Source organism: Giraffa tippelskirchi, chromosome 9, assembly GCF_054371585.1.
Source record: "Giraffa tippelskirchi isolate mGirTip1 chromosome 9, T2T-mGirTip1v1.2.pri, whole genome shotgun sequence".
Lineage (NCBI taxonomy): Eukaryota > Metazoa > Chordata > Mammalia > Artiodactyla > Giraffidae > Giraffa > Giraffa tippelskirchi.
This window is the reverse complement of record NC_137283.1, coordinates 137,421,676-137,439,126: the sequence shown is the minus strand read 5'-3', so window position 1 is coordinate 137,439,126 and position 17,451 is coordinate 137,421,676. Positions and strand designations below refer to the sequence as shown.

Sequence of the window (17,451 nt, the reverse complement as noted above, 5' to 3'; positions counted from 1 at the left end):
GCAGAAGATATTAAGAAGAGATGGCAAGAATACACAGAAGAACTGTACAAAAAAGATCTTCATGACCCAGATAATCACGATGGCGTGATCACTCACCTAGAGCCAGACATCCTGGAATGTGAAGTCAAGTGGGCCTTGGAAAGCATCACTACGAACAAAGCTAGTGGAGGTGATGGAATTCCAGTTGAGCTATTTCAAATCCTGAAAGGTGATGCTGTGAAAGTGCTGCACTCGATATGCCAGCAAATTTGGAAACCTCAGCAGTGGCCACAGGACTGGAAAAGGTCAGTTTTCGTTCCAATCCCAAAGAAAGGCAATGCCAAAGAATGCTCAAACTACCACAAAATTGCACTCATCTCACATGCTAGTAAAGTAATGCTCAAAATTCTCCAAGCCAGGCTTCAGCAATACATGAACCGTGAAATTCCAGATGTTCAAGCTGGTTTTAGAAAAGGCAGAGGAACCAGAGATCAAATTGCCAACATCCACTGGATCATCGAAAAAGCAAGAGAGTTCCAGAAAAACATCTATTTCTGCTTTATTGACTATGCCAAAGCCTTTGACTGTGTGGATCACAAGAAACTGTGGAAAATTCTGAAAGAGATGGGAATACCAGACCATCTGACCTGCCTCTTGAGAAACCTGTATGCAGGTCAGGAAACAACAGTTAGAACTGGACATGGAACAACAGACTGGTTCCAAATAGGAAAAGGAGTCCGTCAAGGCTGTATATTGTCACCCTGCTTATTTAACTTATATGCAGAGTACATCATGAGAAATGCTGGGCTGGAAGAAACACAAGCTGGAATCAAGATTGCCAGGAGAAATATCAATAACCTCAGATATGCGGATGACACCACCCTTATGGCAGAGAGTGAAGAAGAACTAAAGAGCCTCTTGATAAAGGTGAAGGAGGAGAGTGAAAAAGTTGGCTTAAAGCTCAACGTTCAGAAAACTAAGATCATGGCATCTGGTCCCATCACTCCGTGGGAAATAGATGGGGAAACAGTGGAAACAGTGTCAGACTTTATTTTTTTGGGCTCCAGAATCACTGCTGATGGTGACTGCAGCCATGAAATTAAAAGACGCTTACTCCTTGGAAGGAAGGTTATGGCCAACCTTGATAGCATATTTAAAAGCAGAGACATTACTTTGCCAACAAAAGTCTGTCTAGTCAAGGCTATGGTTTTTCCAGTGGTCACGTATGGATGTGAGAGTTGGACGGTGAAGAAAGCTGAGCGCCGCAGAATTGATGCTTTTGAGCTGTGGTGTTGGAGAAGACTCTTGAGAGTCCCTTGGACTGCAAGGAGATCCAATCAATTCATCCTAAAAGAGATCAATCCTGGGTGTTCATTGGAAGGTCTGATGCTGAAGCTGAAACTCCAATACTTTGGCCACCTCATGCGGAGGGTTGACTCATTGGAAAAGACCCTAATGCTGGGTAGGATTGGGGGCGGGAGGAGAAGGGGACGACAGAGGATGAGATGGTTGGATGGCATCACCGACTTGATGAACATGGGTTTGGGTAGACTCCGGGAGTTGGTGATGGACAGAGAGGCCTGGCGTACTGCAATTCATGGGGTCGCAAAGAGTCGGACACGACTGAGCGACTGAACTGAACTGATAATTTCTTGATATTTTAAAAATTTTCTGTCAAACCTGTCTTCCCATTATTTCACCTGTTTGTGCCTCAGTATGCCCATCTCTTAAAAGGAGGTAATAATAGCACCCACCTCAGTTGGTGGTTCTGTTCACAGTACTGAGCTCAGTACTGTCTAGCTCACAGTAATCTCTCAGCTTTCCACTATTATTGTTTAGTCCTAAGTGCTGTGGTCCATTTATCCTTGTTGAATTTCAACAGTTTATTTTTGACTCACTCTTCTTTTGAATCCTGATTATTTTTTTTCAGCTGTGGTCACTCCTCAACTCTGTAACGTGAACAGATTTTGTAATGCCCTTTGATAACTGTCTTTATTCACATTAGAAAAATATTGACCAAACAAAATCAAAACGGCAAAATTTTCTTTATCTATGATCATTTAAAGTTTTTATTTATCAACAAAATGCCTTATAAATAAAAGCCATTTTGCTTGGGGGATATTACTGTTTAAAAGCAGTTTCAGTGTAATATTGCATTGTCCTTTAGCAAAACATTTACTTGCCTGTCTTTTAAAATAAGATTTGGTGATTACTTGAAACTTGCCTTTTAATCCATATAAAATTTGACCCCTGTAAGGAAGCTTTAAATGTATTGTATAAATGAAACCAAAACTTAAGTCAATCATGCTATAAAATGAAGCAATTACCTAGAAAAAAAATTCAGACTTATCATTTTATGGGATATTGTTTTCTATTTGGGGAAAATTTAATCATAAGTTATCAAACTGGTCCTCTCTGTTTTCTGCCTAGATGGACGCTTGCTATCTCCCACTGCTCACGTTCCGTAGAGTCTTTGCTCACCTTGACAAACACACACGAGTTCACCAGGTTTCTTCTTCATGTGACGCCCTTTATCCTGCTCGCTTCTCAGCATCCCCAGAGATCAGTCTTCCACAGAAATGGTAGTACCGCAACTGGAGAATGCAAACACCTTTTGTTGTAACCACATTATTGGGTCACCCGTTAGTTTAATACATAAAGATTAAGTAAGATAAGTCCCTAGAGGCATTGAAACTTCTTGTTCTGTGTTTTTAATTAAACTTTATAAAGTTTTCTCATCACCATACCTTGGCCTGGTAATATGGCGACATGAGCAGACTTCTCTTAAGGGCACTTTTTGGGTTCAAAGCTTATTTTGACAAACCAGGAAATAAATTGCCTTTTCAGAAATGGAGTCGGAGTTCATAGATCTATATTTTGTTCAGAAAATACAATTATATTTAAAGTACTACAGAAATATTTCACTGCAAAACACCATTCCTCTTTGATAAAGAACTTTAGGAGTTGAGTAATAACAACTGTACCTAACATTTGTTGGGCACTCACTGTGTACCAGTCACTATGCAAAATGTTTTATGTAGATTGCTTCATGAATGTCATAATTCTATAAGATAAAAGCATTATCATCATCATCATCGTTTGCCAGTAGAGAAATTGAAACACAAAAGGTCTTTAAGAGTCTTCTGGAAACATTTTAATTGAATCTGTTAATGCACTGTGGTAGATGAGCCAAACCTATTAACTCCCAAAGAGTGGAATCATTTTACACTATTAAACCATCACACACAAATGTCAGTCAATGGCACAAAGGAGATTCTGTGGAAACTGGGAGCAGCTCAGGTAATATTAGCAGCAATTAACACCTATAAAAATAATTTTTAGGTTTAAACCCTGCTCTGTAGTGTGTATTATCTCATCCTATCTTTGTATCATCACTGTAGCTTGTAATGGCATTAGACAGAGGTGGTAATGAAGAGAGTAACAGCTGAGCAGTACTGATAGAAGTGACCAGAATGACAGCTAAGAAGAGTCATGAGGACCTTGAGGACAGGAAAGAGCCAAATACAGATTCCTCCTTCTTCATCATCTACCATGGATGTTACCTAAGAAAGCCAATTGCAACTTTGTTTCTTAGAAAACATCCCATCTACCCATCAAGAAGTTTTAATCAGATATGATTTGAGGTTAGTGGATAGGGCCTTAGATTTCCTCAGAATAGTGGCACTTCAGTTCTCATAGCTGTGGGGTGGGTTAAAGACACATAAGTAACGAGAGCAATCTGGATGTGAGAAGGGGATCTTGGGGTTTGGTGGGAAGAAAGGGGCCCAGAAGCTGTGGTTTTTCTAGGGCACTGGCAGAGTCACCTGTGACCTTGAGAAAGGAAATTACAAACACCTGCTAGGCTTCAAACTATGCTACCCACATGCCACAGACAGCTGTTTGAAGAACCAGACTAAAAAGAACAGAAATGAAAAGGTAATCACCCAAGAATGAGGTGATTGGACTTTTCCCTTCTTCCTTGAGACCTACTTTTAAAACTCATTGTACACACTCAAGTGTCAGTGGTATTCATGCTGGTACTTAAGCATGAATGACTCCTCAGTTGGTGTTTCTAATCTTAATTATTCTTTTCTTTCTCCATTTCTACTAGAAAGATCTTTATAATAAATATATAGGCTGTTAACCATTTGGTAACCAAAGAACCTGAAAATGAGTACAGCTCAATAAAATTACCACCTTCCTTGGGACTTATTTAGGTCATACCTGAATGGTCTAGTGGTTTTCCCTACTTTCTTCATTTTAAGACTGGATGAAGCACAAGCTGGAATCAAGATTACCAGGCGAAATATCAATAACCTCAGATATGCAGGTGACACCACACTTATGGCAGAAAACGAAGAACTAAAGAGCCTCTTGATGAAAGTGAAAGAGGGGAGTAAAAAAGTTGGCTTAAAACTCAACATTCAGAAAACTAAGATCATGGCATCCAGTCCCATCACTTCATGGCAAATAGATAGGGAAACAATGGTAACAGTGACAGACTTTACTTTTTTGGGCTCCTAAATCACTGCAGATGGTGACTGCAGCCATGAAATTAAAAGACACTTGCTCCTTGGAAGAAAAGTTATGACCAACCTAGACAGCATATTAAAAAGCAGAGATATTACTTTGCCGACAAAGGTCTGTCTAGTCAAGGCTATGGTTTTTCCAGTAGTCATGAATGGATGTGAGAGTTGGACTATAAAGAAAGCTGAATGCTGAATAATTGATGCTTTTGAACTATGGTGTTGGAGAAGACTCTTGAGAGTCCCTTGGACTGCAAGGAGATCCAACCAGTCCATCCTAAAGGAAATCAGTCTTGAATATTCATTGGAAGGACTGATGCTGAAGCTGAAACTCTTAACACTGGTGTGCTGCAGTCCATGGGATTGCAAAGAGTCAGACATAACTGAGTGACTGAACTGAACTTGGGACTTATATATCACTGGTATTACCAGCTCCCTGGAAAAGGAAGTGGCAACCCACTCCAGTATTCTTGCCTGGGAAATCCTATGGACAGAGCGTGGTGGGCTACAGCCCATGGGGTCGCAAAGAGTTGGACATGACTGAGCAACTAACACTACCAGCTGCTTAGTTCTTACTGACAAAACCTCGGTGATATATTAAGCTTATCTATTTCTCTTATGTTCGACATATATTGTTTACTCCTTCTGTTACATTTTCACAATGTGACCTCTTTTGTGCATTTCCATAGCCAGAATCAAGGCTCTTCTCGCTGACATGAATTGCTATGGTCTCCATCTCTGTGTTTTTGCTTATATCTATTCCTTTATTCATCATGGCTAACTTCACTTTTTGTAACCGTAATTTCTATGATGTTCTTTTTTTTTAGTAACAGCTTTATTTGGATATCATTCACATAGAAAAATGCTTATTCTTTTACAGTCTGCAGTTCATTAAATTTTAGTCTATTCAGGTTTGAACCCATCATCAGTGTCCAATTTTAAAATACAGTGCTCACCCCGAAAAGAAATCCTATACTCAGTAGTAGTCACTGCCCCACTCCATTGCCTTCTCTCCCTAGCCCCTGGCAAATAATAATCTGATTTCTGTCTCTCTGGATTTGCCTATTCTGGACATTTTACATAAATGCAGTCATAATATACGTGACCTTTTGTATCTGGCTTCTTTCACTTGGCATGTTTTCAGAGTTCATCCATCTTATAGTATGAATCAGAATTTCATTCTTTTTTATGGCTGAATAATAGTCAATTATGGATATGCCACATTTTATTTATCCTTTTATTCATTGATGAGCATTTGGGTTGCTTCCAGTTTTAGCTATTTTGAATAATGCTGTATGAACATTTACATACAAGTTTTTGTGTGGACATAGGTTTTCATTTCTCTTGAGCGTATATTTAGTACTGAAATTGCTGTGTCATATAGTAACCATGTTTAACATTTTGAGGAACTGCCAAAATGTTCTCCAAAGTGCCATTTTACAATCCCACCAGCCAAGTATGAGAGTTTCAATTTCTCCACATCCTCACCAACACTTGTTAGTATCTTTTTTATTATAGTCATTTTATTGAGTGAAAAGTGATATCTCCTGATTTTGATTTGCATTTTTTAATGATTAATGAGGTTAGCATATTTTGTAGTGCTATTTGTATCTCTTATTTGGATAATTTAGTCAAATTCTTTGACCATTTTCTAGTTGAGCAAGTTATAATTATATTTTACTATATAATTGTCTAAATTAGATATATTTTAATGAATATGGTATGTATGTATGTATATATGTAGGGGATTCAGATCTTATCATACCAAGAGTAGAAATACAGTTTTGTTTTTAGAAATGGAGTTGAAGTTAGCACATCTACATTTAATTTGGGAAAGAGGATCACATTTATAGTTTTGGGTGCCCTATAGAAATATTTTTATTTTAAAACACCATGCCTCTGTAATAACTCAAAGAACTCTAGCAGTTGAATCATACTAATTATACCTGACACATACTGTGTGCCTTTCATATGCCAGGAATATAGCATATAAATATATATTACATAAAAATCAACTATATAATTATGTAACTCATATATATACATATGATATAGATATATTCACATTATTTATATCTAGTTGGATTTGCTTTTTATTGACTTCTAAGAGTTCTATATATACTCTGGGTACAAGTCTCTTCGTTCTGTAGATTGTCTTTTTCTGTTTCTTGATCATGTCCTTTGAAGCACAAAATTGTTTTTTAGCCTTTACGAAGTTCAGTTTTTCTATTCTTTTCTTTTGCTACTTTTGCTTTTGGTACCATATCCTAAGAAACCATTGTCTGATCTAAGGTCACAAAGATTTACTCCTGTGTGTTCCTGGAGAGATGTATACATTTAACTCTTACCTCTAGGTCTATGTATAATCCATTTTGAATTAATTTTTATATATGAGTTAGTGTTATAACTTTATTTTTTTGCATGTATCTATCCAATTTTCCTAACACCATTTATTGAGAAGGCTATTATTTCCCTATTTAATGGTCTTGGAACACTTTTCAGTTTTTGACCATGAATGTAAGGACTTATATCTGGACTCTTAATTCTGTTGCATTGATCCACTTGCTTTTCTTTATGTTAGTAGTCCACTGTAGCTTTGTAGTAAGTTTTAAAAGCAGAGTTTGTCCTTCAACTTTGTTCTCTTTCCATATTATTTTGCTATTGTACGTCTTGCATTTCCATATGAATTTCAAAAATCACCTCTATTTCTACAAAGCTTTTGACAGTGATTGTGTTGAATCTGTAGATCAAAATTGAGTATAGTATTTTTCCAATCTAGTAACATGGGCCTTTCAGTTTATATAGGTCTTCTTTAATTTCTATCAGTGATACTTTGTTTTCAATATATAAGTCTCAGAAATTTTATTTCAAGTATTTTCTTATTTTTGATACTATTGTAAATGGAATTGGTTTTATTATTTAGATTGTTCATTCCTTGGGTATAGAAATATAATTGACTTTTTATATTCAACTGTATTCTGTAACCTTAGTGAATTTGTTTACTACTTCTAAAATATGTTTTGAAGGGTTTTTTTGTAGATTCCTTGAGGTTATCTATACACAAGATCATGTCACCTGCTAATATAGCTCTACTTCTTTCTTTCCATCTTGAGCCTTTCTTTTTTCTTGCCTAGTTTATTGGCTAAAATCTCCAGTATGATGTTGAAGTAGAAAAAGTTGTGTCTTTGTCTTGTCTTGCTCATAATCTTAGAGGAAAAGCTATCAGTCTTTGACCATTAAATATATTGTAGGCTGTGCATTTTTGTGCATAACCTTTCTTGTATTCCTACTTTATTGAGTGTTTTTATCAGGAAAGGATGTTGGATTTTGTTAATGATTTTTCTATATTTATTGAAATGGTTATGTGGGTTTTCTCCTTAATGCTATTAATATGGTCTGTTACATAGACTGTCATATGTTAAGCCAAACTGTCATTTCTATGACAAATCCCACTTGATCATAGTGTATAATCTTTTTTATATGTTGTAGATTCTGTTTACTGGTATTTTGTTGATGTTTTTACATCAGTATTCATAAGAAGTGTGTAGTTTTCTTGTCCAGCTTTGGGATCATGGTAATACTGACTTCATAAAGTGAGTTGGAAAGTGTTCATTTCTCTTTTATTTTTTGGAAGAATTTTGTAAAAGATTGACATTATTTTTTTAACCTTTGGTACAGTTCACCAGTGCTTCATTCTGTACCTAAGCTTTTCTTCATGAGAAGTTTTTGATTGCTGATTCAGTCTCTTTAGTCTTAGGTCCATTCAGATTTTCTTCTTCTTCAGTCAGTTTTAAGTTGTGTTTTTCTAGGAATCTGTCCCTTTCATCTGGGCTATTTAATTTGTTAATATACAGTTAATAATAGCACTTTATTATTATTCTTTTTTATTTCTCTAAGGCCAATAGTGATATCTTCTCTCTCATTCCTGATTTTTGTTATTTTGGGTGTTACGTTCCACTCCACCACCTTTAGTTAGTCTAGCAAAAGTTTTGTTAATTTCCTTGGTCTTTCAAAGCACCAATTTTTGGTTTTGTAAATTTTCTCTTCTTTTTCTGTTTGCTGTTTTTTATTTCCATCTTAATGTTTATCATTTCCTTCCTTATGCTTGCTTTGGGTTTAGTTTTATTTTTCCAGTTTTAAAGTATAAGTTTACTTTATTGATTTGATTTTTTCTCAGTGAAAATATTTATGCTATAAAATTTCCTCAAATCATTAATTTTGCCACTCCACATACATTTTGGTATGTCATGTTTACCTTTTCATTTATTTTTCTCTAATTTCCTTGGGGTTCTTTTTTCTCACCCATTGGTTATTTAGGAATATATTGTTTAATTTCTACACCTTTGTGAATTTCCCAAGTGTCTTCCTGATTCTGAGTTCTATTTTCATTTCATTGTGGTTGGAGAACACATTTTTATGATTTCTGGGGTTTTTTTAAGGCTTATTTTATGGTATAGCATATTGTTTATTATAGAGATTGTTCTACATGTACTTTAGAAGAATATGTATTCTGCTCTTGTTGGGTGGAGTAGTCTATAGTTGTCTGTTAGATCTAGTTGATTTTTAGTGTTGATCAAGTCTTCCATGTTGATCTGCCTAGTTCTATTCATTATAGAAAGTAGAGTATTGGAGTCTCAACAACTTGTTGAATCATCTACCTTACCTTTAAATTCAGTCTTTTGCTTTATGTATTTTGAGACTTTTTAGGTGCGTATATATTCATACTTATCTATGGCTTCTTGATTGATTGACCATTTTATCATTAAAATGTCCTTCTTTATCTTTACTGACAATTTTTGTCTTAAATTATATTTTGCCTTTTATCAGAGCAGCCTCTCCAGCTCTCTTTTGGTTTTTGTTTGTATGGCCTATTTTTTCTTTCTTTTCAACTTTATTGTGCTTTTAAAATGTTTCTCTTGTAGACAGTGGATGATTTGAACATGTCTTTTTTCCATTCTGATAACCTCTGCATTCCATTTGGAGTGCTTAATCTATTCCCATTTAATTTAATTATTGATAAGATAGAATTAGATCTACAATTTGTTTTTTTTTTAATTTCTGATGTATTTTTTGCTCCTTTCCTCTTTAATTACTCACTTTTTTTATTAAAGTAATATTTTTTAATATACCAATTTAAATCCCTTTACTTTTTGTGTTATACTTGAGTTATTTTTTTAGTAGTTACCTTGAAAATTGCAATTTACATCTTAGTAATCTATAGTTTAGATTAGTACCAACTTAATTTCAATAGTGTGTAAAAACTTTAATTCAGTTCTTTTCCCTCCTGCCTCCTTTTTGCTATTATGGTCATAGAAATTGTATCTTTATACATTGTAAACCATCAGCACATTTTATAATTCTTTATGAAGTTACCTTTTAAATCAGATGAAAAGTTGCTTTTAAAAAAGGACACTTATACTGTCTTTGTATTTACTTATGTAATTACCTTTATCAGTGCTCTTTATTTATATGGATTTGAGTTACTGACAAGTGCCCTTTTATTGCAGCCTGAAGGACTCCCATTAGTTTTTCTTAAAGGGCAGGTCAACTAGCAACAAATTCTGTTATCAGTTATCTGGGAATGTGTTAGTTTCTTCTTTTTTTACATGTTAGTTTTGCTGGATATTGAATAGTAGGTTGAGTTTTCTTTCCACACTTAATGTTGAAAGCATCATCTTACTAACTTCTGAACTCCAAAGTTTCTAATGAGAAATCTACTGATAATCCCTTCTATGGGATGAACTGTTTTACTTTCGCTGCTTTCAAGATTCTTGGTCTTCAATAGTTTGGCTACAATGTATCTAGATGTGGATCTTTCTTACACTGCATGGATTTTGTTTAAGCTCTTGAATGTGCAGATTAATTTTTTTAATCATTTTTGGGAAGTTTGTGCCATTATTTCTCTAAATCTTCTTTCTTCTCTTTTCTCACTTCTGTGCTGTGTGCTAAGTCACTTCGGTCGTATCTTACTCTGTGCTATGACCCTATGGACTAGAGCCCGCCAAGCTCCTCAGTCTATAGGATTCTCCAGACAAAAATACTGGAATGGGTTGTGTTTTCTTCTCCAGATCTTCCCAACCCAGGGATTGAACCCACATCTCATAAGTCTTCTGCTTTGGCAGGTGGGTTCTTTACCACTAGTGCCACCTGGGAAGCCCTGTCTCCAGGCAAGAATATTGGAGTGGGTAGCCATTCCCTTCTCCAGGGAATCTTCCCAACCCAGGAATCAAACCTGGGTCTCCCACATTGCAGGCAGATTCTTTACTGTCTGAGCCACCAGGGAAGCCCCTCTAGTGAATATTGTACTTTTCAACTCCAGAATTTCTATTAGCTGATTTCTGTTTTGCCATTTGAAATACTATTTGGAAGGTTTTAGAACCTCTTACTCAACCATCTTCATCTCTGCATGTGTCACAATTATATTTATATGCTAAAGTAGAGATGTTTTCCATCAAGCTTCTTCTTCTGTAATTATATTACTGTCTTCTCCCTCATTAAACCAAATACTCACATGTGTCTACATGAACTTTTCTCAGAATTTTTGGATTATCATTGGAATTAGAAATAGACAAGCCTCAGTGTTTAAATAAGATGAGCAGTTACTTATTGATGTCTTACTATCAGCAGCCTAAAAAGCTTTTCTTTTTCCATTTAAGTTTATCATTTAAGATTCCTGCACAGAGTCTTCCCAAATTAACTCATCTTATAGTCATTTCAGTATAAATATAAACTGTAGTGGTCAGATGGACACACATGTTAGTATACATATGTCAGCTGTCACTTTGGCCTGATTTCTGTTTGCCATATAACTTCCTAGTTTGATGGCTTCAACAAATTGTAACTGAGAAGCTAATGTAAAGAAAAGTGCTTTGATGATCTTCTTCAGGTGCCATCTGTAATAGAAATACCAAGTCTTAAAGATCCTCCTTTGTGCATAAATCTTAGCGAAAGCCAAAGTCAGTGAACCAGATATGTATTTACTTGGTTCCATGAAGGCGTCTAACTTCAAACTTAAATATGTAAGGTTAGTGATTAACAGCATAGATTTAGGAAAAAAGCAAACCTGCTAACATTTAGAATCTGCCAAAAGTCTGTGATTTAGACAAATAATAATCTTTTAGTTTATAATTGAGGAAACAAAGACATATATATGAACATGAAAGTTCCTCAGTCATGTCTGGCTCTTTGCAACCCATGACTGTAGCCTGCCAGGCTCCTCTGTCCATGGAATTCTTCAGGCCAGCATACTGAAGTGGATAGCTGTTCCCTTCTCCAGGGCATCTTCCAAACTCAGGGATTGAACCCAGGTCTCCCACATTGTAGGCGGATTCTTTACCAGGATTCGTCTGCCTGCAATGCGGGAGACCCAGTTTCGATCCCTGGGTCAGAAAGATCCCCTGGAGAAGAAAATGGCAACCCACTCCAGTACTCTTGCCTGGAAAATCCCATGGATGGAGAAGCCTAGTAGGCTGCAGTCCGTGGTGTCACAAAGAGTCGAACATGACTGAGCGGCTTCACTTTCACTTTTCTTTACCAGCTGAGCCACCAGGGAGCCCAAGAATCCTGGAGTGGGTAGCCTATCCCTTCTTCAGGGGAACTTGCCAACCCAAGAATCAAACTGGGGGTCTCCTGAATTGCAGGTGGGTTCTTTACCAGCTGAGCTACCTGGGAAGCCCATACAAAGGCATGATAAGTACTAAATAGGGTAGTTATGGATGTATATGTGAACATGTGTGTGCATGCAAATATATAATGTGTACATACATTTGTGTGTGTATACATACAAACGCATACATATATAGTGTAAAATGCTTAGTACATGCCTGAGTAGTTCTCAAAAATATTAAGTACTGTAACTCTTTGCATGCATTACATAATTGCTTGTTGTTTAGTCGCTGAGTTGTGCCCACCTCTTTTGCATTCCCATAGACTGGAGCCCTCCAGGCTCCTCTGTCCATGGGATTTCCCAGACAAAAATACTGAAGTGAGTTGTCATTTCCTTCTCTAGGGGATCTTACCAACCTAGGGATTGAACCCACGTCTCCTGCATTGGTAGGCAGGTTCTTTACCACTGAACCACCAGGGAAGCTCCAGTTTATTAGTGGTAATAAAACAGTTCCAGAATGGAACAGTACAAGTCTGCTTGAAGAATGCAGTAGGATGAAAAAAGAATATTCCATTTTTCATAAGGAGTATAATTTCTGTGTATAATCTTTATAAACCACTGCTTTGAAGTATGAAGTATAAAATTTATAACTACTATGACTGTGTATAAAACTGAATAATATGTTTGCAAATACTCAGATGTACTTTTGTTTAAAAATATTGTCTTCAACTAGTTCTTTTTTACTGATTTTACATTTACTCATAACTCATGGTTTGTTAAGAGAATTTTAAAGTGATTATACTTTTTTAAGTAGTTCATAAATTATTATTTTAATATTCATTATCAGCATGCACCCTAGTACTCTGTATTGGCAGCTTAGAAGTAGAGAAACAGCAGAGTGACTTGTGCAGATATTAACGGTATCCCTTTTGTCAAAAGGGCCACCAAACCAAAAACAATGACACATAAAATGTAAACTCCCAAGGACAGGACTGTGATCACTTCTTTCTCCCCAGCCTATAAGAATAGCTCAGACACAGTTGTATCTAATAATTATTGGTGGGTGAATAGGTTTAATCTTTAAATTTTGCTTGTTTTTCTATTTTAAAAATTTCTCTAATCCTTAAGAGGTTGTAGGGAAACCTAAGAAATGTTTACTATGACTCCTAGTTGCAGTTTGAGCATGAGCTTGTTGAAAAAAATGATGAAGTAGAAGTTAAAATTACTCAAATCTGGAGCTAGTCAGCATTTCAGTGACACGAGGGAAACTGAGAAAGATAAGTAAAATAGGAAAGGAGAAACAAGTTTACTTTTTATAAGTTTTGCCAGTAATAGTTTGTTATAAAGCTTGATTTTATATTTTAAAATGTTTCTTAACCAAATGTTTCTTAACCATGTAGTCGCATATTTGATATGTGCAGAAAATAAACATACATGTTTTATAAAGTAGGTCATCAAAATAAAGTTAACTAAACCTTAAAGTACATCAGAATCACCTGGCAGGCTTCTTAAAACAGATTTCTGGGTCCATCCCCAGAATCTATGGTTTTAGTTGGTCTGGAGTGGGGCCCAAGAATTTGCATTTCTAACCAGTTTCCAGGTAATGTTGTCATTGCTAATCTGGAGGCCACACTTTGGGTTGGGTACCCTCATCTAAACCGATGACTCATAATTCTCCTTTTGCTATCCTTCCCAAGAAAAATAAAGTGCATTATCATTTTTCTTCACTAACAACAACAAAAATAATCCGCAGTCCAATCTAGAAAAGTCTGCATCATTTTCTTGATTTTTTTAAAGGAAGTAACCAATACAGAGATGTATTTTAGAGCCTTTTTCAACGAAGCACTAATAATTCACTGTAACAACAGATGTGAATGGTGATGTCCAGTGCGGGGTTTAATTAATACCAATCATTGTATAAAACCAGTAGCTTTATTTATAAAGTCCAAAATCTCAGTCATTCCTATTTGTCAAAGAAGGAAGAAGTATTTCCAACTGGTAAATTCCAAAGAAATGCTTTATCACTATTCTTCTTTAATTATGACTAGCAGGCTTTTCCTGTGGGTATTACAGCAATCAAACAAGCTTTTCTGGTTCATGTATGATCACAACGAATACAGTCACACTGTTATCCAGCAAATCAGTATTTTGAATTTATATTAAAATTTGTGAATGCTGTTCTTTTGTAATAGGTATTTGAATACCTGGCATGATAGAATTTTAAAAATGGAAGGCATACCACCTAGCATCTGGTCCAGACCCCTTAGTTTACACACATCCAGTTTGTGTTTTGTGGTATGTGTTAGCTTTGGAAGCCCAGTCAGGACTGAAAACTCACTATCTTGATTCCTAGTTTAGTATTTTTTCCATTAACCTTTACCAGAAGGTATTAGAAATTAAATATTTTCAGTTATCTGTTTAATGAAGCATTTAAGGTCCATATATACTAGCATTATATAGCAGATAGTTTGGTACAGAGACAATAAACTTTGTGCAATTATTATTTGCTTTATTTATCTGTTTTCTTAATCACGATAATCTTTCTTTCTTATTATCCAGATAAGATCAGTTAAAAATAATAGGACTTTAGTTTCTTTTTATTAATATCTTCAGAGTTGTCTTATTTAGTGTTCATGGAAATAATTGTAAGAGACTGTGTATATTTCTACCGCATAATGCTAGAAATAGGGTTATATGTTTTTCTATTTATCTCATGAAGTAGAATACAATGCCAGTGTCACTATTAGTTAAGGAGTCATTTGAGTGTTTAGTAATGTACTTCTGTACAACTGAGAATTTATGGTTAAATTTGATTTTCTACTAAAGTTTTTAATCTGCTCTTTTATTCTGTTTTAATAATAAAGACCAAATAGTCCTCGTCATAATTGAGCAATGAGACTTTCCTAAAGTTTAATTTCACTTGTTCAGTACTGGGAGGCAGGCATGCACCCCGGGGAGGGGACTGGTGGAAGTCAGGGGACCTGCCCAGGATGGCTACGGGCCGGGCAGTGATTCCCAGGTGTGCAGTGGTTGGCGACTGGGCCGTGGGCAAGACATACCTAAATAGAAACTGTGCCAACAGCATCTTCCTGGAGAATTACGTGCCTGCCATCTTCAACTAGTACACAGTCAGCGTCACCATAGGCGACAGCTAGTACCTCCTGATTCTCCATGACATGGCCAAACAGGAAGACTAAGAACAGACAAGACTGATCATCTGAGGCTTTTATCTTATCCGATGATGGATGTTCTCCTTATATGCTTCTCTGTGGTAAATGTATCCTTATTTCAAAATGTGAAAGAGGAGTGGGTAACAGAACTTAAGTAATACATGCTAATACATGTAATACATGTTGTATTAATAGGAACTCAGATCTCCAAGGTGATCCCCAAACAAGACAAAGATATGAAAGAAAAACCTGTGTCTGAAATAAGGGTGGAACTAGAAAAAAAAATAGGAGCACACTGGCTATGTGGAATGTTCAACTTAAACACATGAGGGATTGAAGTGTTTAGTGAGCTATCATAGCCATTTTAACTCCAAAGAAACACACAGTAAAAAAAAAAAAAAAAAAGTTCAAGATGTATAAATTGTTGTTTCATTTCATAAGAAACATTTCCAGTGGCCAGGAAAACAGTCCATTTCTCTCAGAAAGCATATGAAATGCTACAGCTATCCTCAGACCTCTTGTATAAAATAAAGCAGTTTAAAACTTGAGAGTATTTAAAAAACCCTTTCTTCAGAATTCTATAAAATTCATTAAGAATGTTTCCCTAAAAACTGAAGAAGCAGCAAACCCATCTAAAGCCACAATCTATTCTAAATACTTTATTTCAACTAGAAAGTACTGTCTCTCAGGAGTTTCTTAGTTAAAAAGCTACAATCACCTCATGTTGTAACTAGGTGGAAAGCAGTGCATTAAAGATAATGACCTGGCTTACACCATCTGTACTTCTGCATAGTCCTTCTGGAATCTACACAAAGAAGCATCTTCTCCGTTTGCTCCAATTACTTGTTCTTGTATGTAAGTTGCTTTCCAGTTTAGTGTATACAGAGTGGTGAAATAACAAGGCCAACCACATAGCCAGAGGTCACTCCAGGCCTACAAGAGATGGACATCCCAGGGGAAAGAATGTATAAGATCAAAGAAGAATAAAGGTTTTATCATTGCTTGAGCCAGAAGTGTAACCTATATATTTCTAACACCTGACGTGCTTTCTTTAAGAATACCAAGAGTGTAATGAAGTCTCAATTGCACTTATCATGAAAACTAAAAATGTACACATTTTAGTTAATGTGCATTAAATACCTGTAACAAGGCTTCTGTCAAGAAAAACAAAATAGTTACTGAGGTGTTTCTTTTTGTTTCACCTTATATTAATTGATAAGAATGCTCCCAATAACCATAAGAAGTCTCTTAATAAGTCTTTGGCCTGAGTACTGATCTGCACCTGCATGGGGCAAAAACTCCATAAGGAAAGTTCCGTCAGAAATGAGTAGGCTACCCAACAGAGTGAGAACAGTCGTCAGTCCTGCCAGCCAGATGGAAAAGTCTCCTAATATGTGGAGCATCAGGGAGAATTATCAGGAGAATCACGCCTTGGTATTGGAGTTTATTGAGTCCTAGAGAAAAGTCTTCCTGAATATGAAAGTGAAAGAGGAGAGTGAAAAAGTTGGCTTAAAGCTCAACATTCAGAAAACTAAGATCATGACATCCGGTCCCATCACTTCATGGCAAATAGATGGGGAAACAGTGGAAACAGTGATTGACTTTATTTTTTGGGGCTCCAAAATCACTGCAGATGGTGACTGCAGCCATGAAATTAAAAGACACTTACTCCTTGGAAGGAAAGTTATGACCAACCTAGACAGCATATTAAAAAGCAGAGATACTACTTTGCCAACAAAGGTCCATCTAGTCAAGGCTATGTTTTTTCCGGTAGTCATGTATGGATGTGAGGGTTGGACTATAAAGAAAGCTGAGCGCCAAAGAATTGATGTTTCTGAACTGTGGTGTTGGAGAAGACTCTTGAGAGTCCCTTGGACTGCAAGGAGATCCAACCAGTCCATCCTAAAGGAGATCAGTCCTGGGTGTTCATTGGAAGGACTGATGTTGAAGCTGAAACTCCAATACTTTGGCCACCTGATGCAAAGAGAGGACTCGTTTGAAAAGACCCTGATGCTGGGAAAGATTGGGGGCAGGAGGAGAAGGGGACGACAGGGGATGAGATGGTTGGATGGCATCACCAACTCAATGGACATGGGTTTGGGTAGACTCCGGCAGTTGGTGATGGACAGGGAGGCCTGGCGTGCTGTGGTTCGTGGGGTCTCAAAGAGTC

General features: G+C 36.4%; 1 protein-coding gene and 1 pseudogene across 49 annotated transcripts in view; both read left to right on the top strand.

Annotated features, from left to right (window-relative positions):
* The window catches only part of AHI1 (Abelson helper integration site 1), a 210,148-nt gene that overhangs the window by 144,774 nt on the left and 47,923 nt on the right, over window positions 1–17,451 (top strand). For 11 of the 49 annotated variants that reach the window (XR_014065022.1, XR_014065016.1, XR_014065028.1 and 8 more), the window contains one exon: window positions 2,410–2,833. The exons of the other annotated variants lie outside the window; for them this stretch is intronic. Coding sequence is in view for 6 of the 11 variants with exons in the window: in XM_081528730.1 (XP_081384856.1) it covers window positions 2,410–2,602 (193 nt within the window). In the remaining 5 variants the exon portion in view is untranslated. Of the gene's footprint in view, window positions 1–2,409; window positions 2,834–17,451 lie in introns of those variants that run through there. 49 annotated transcript variants of the gene reach the window in all.
* LOC145521041 (rho-related GTP-binding protein RhoQ pseudogene) lies at window positions 15,102–15,721 on the top strand (annotated as a pseudogene).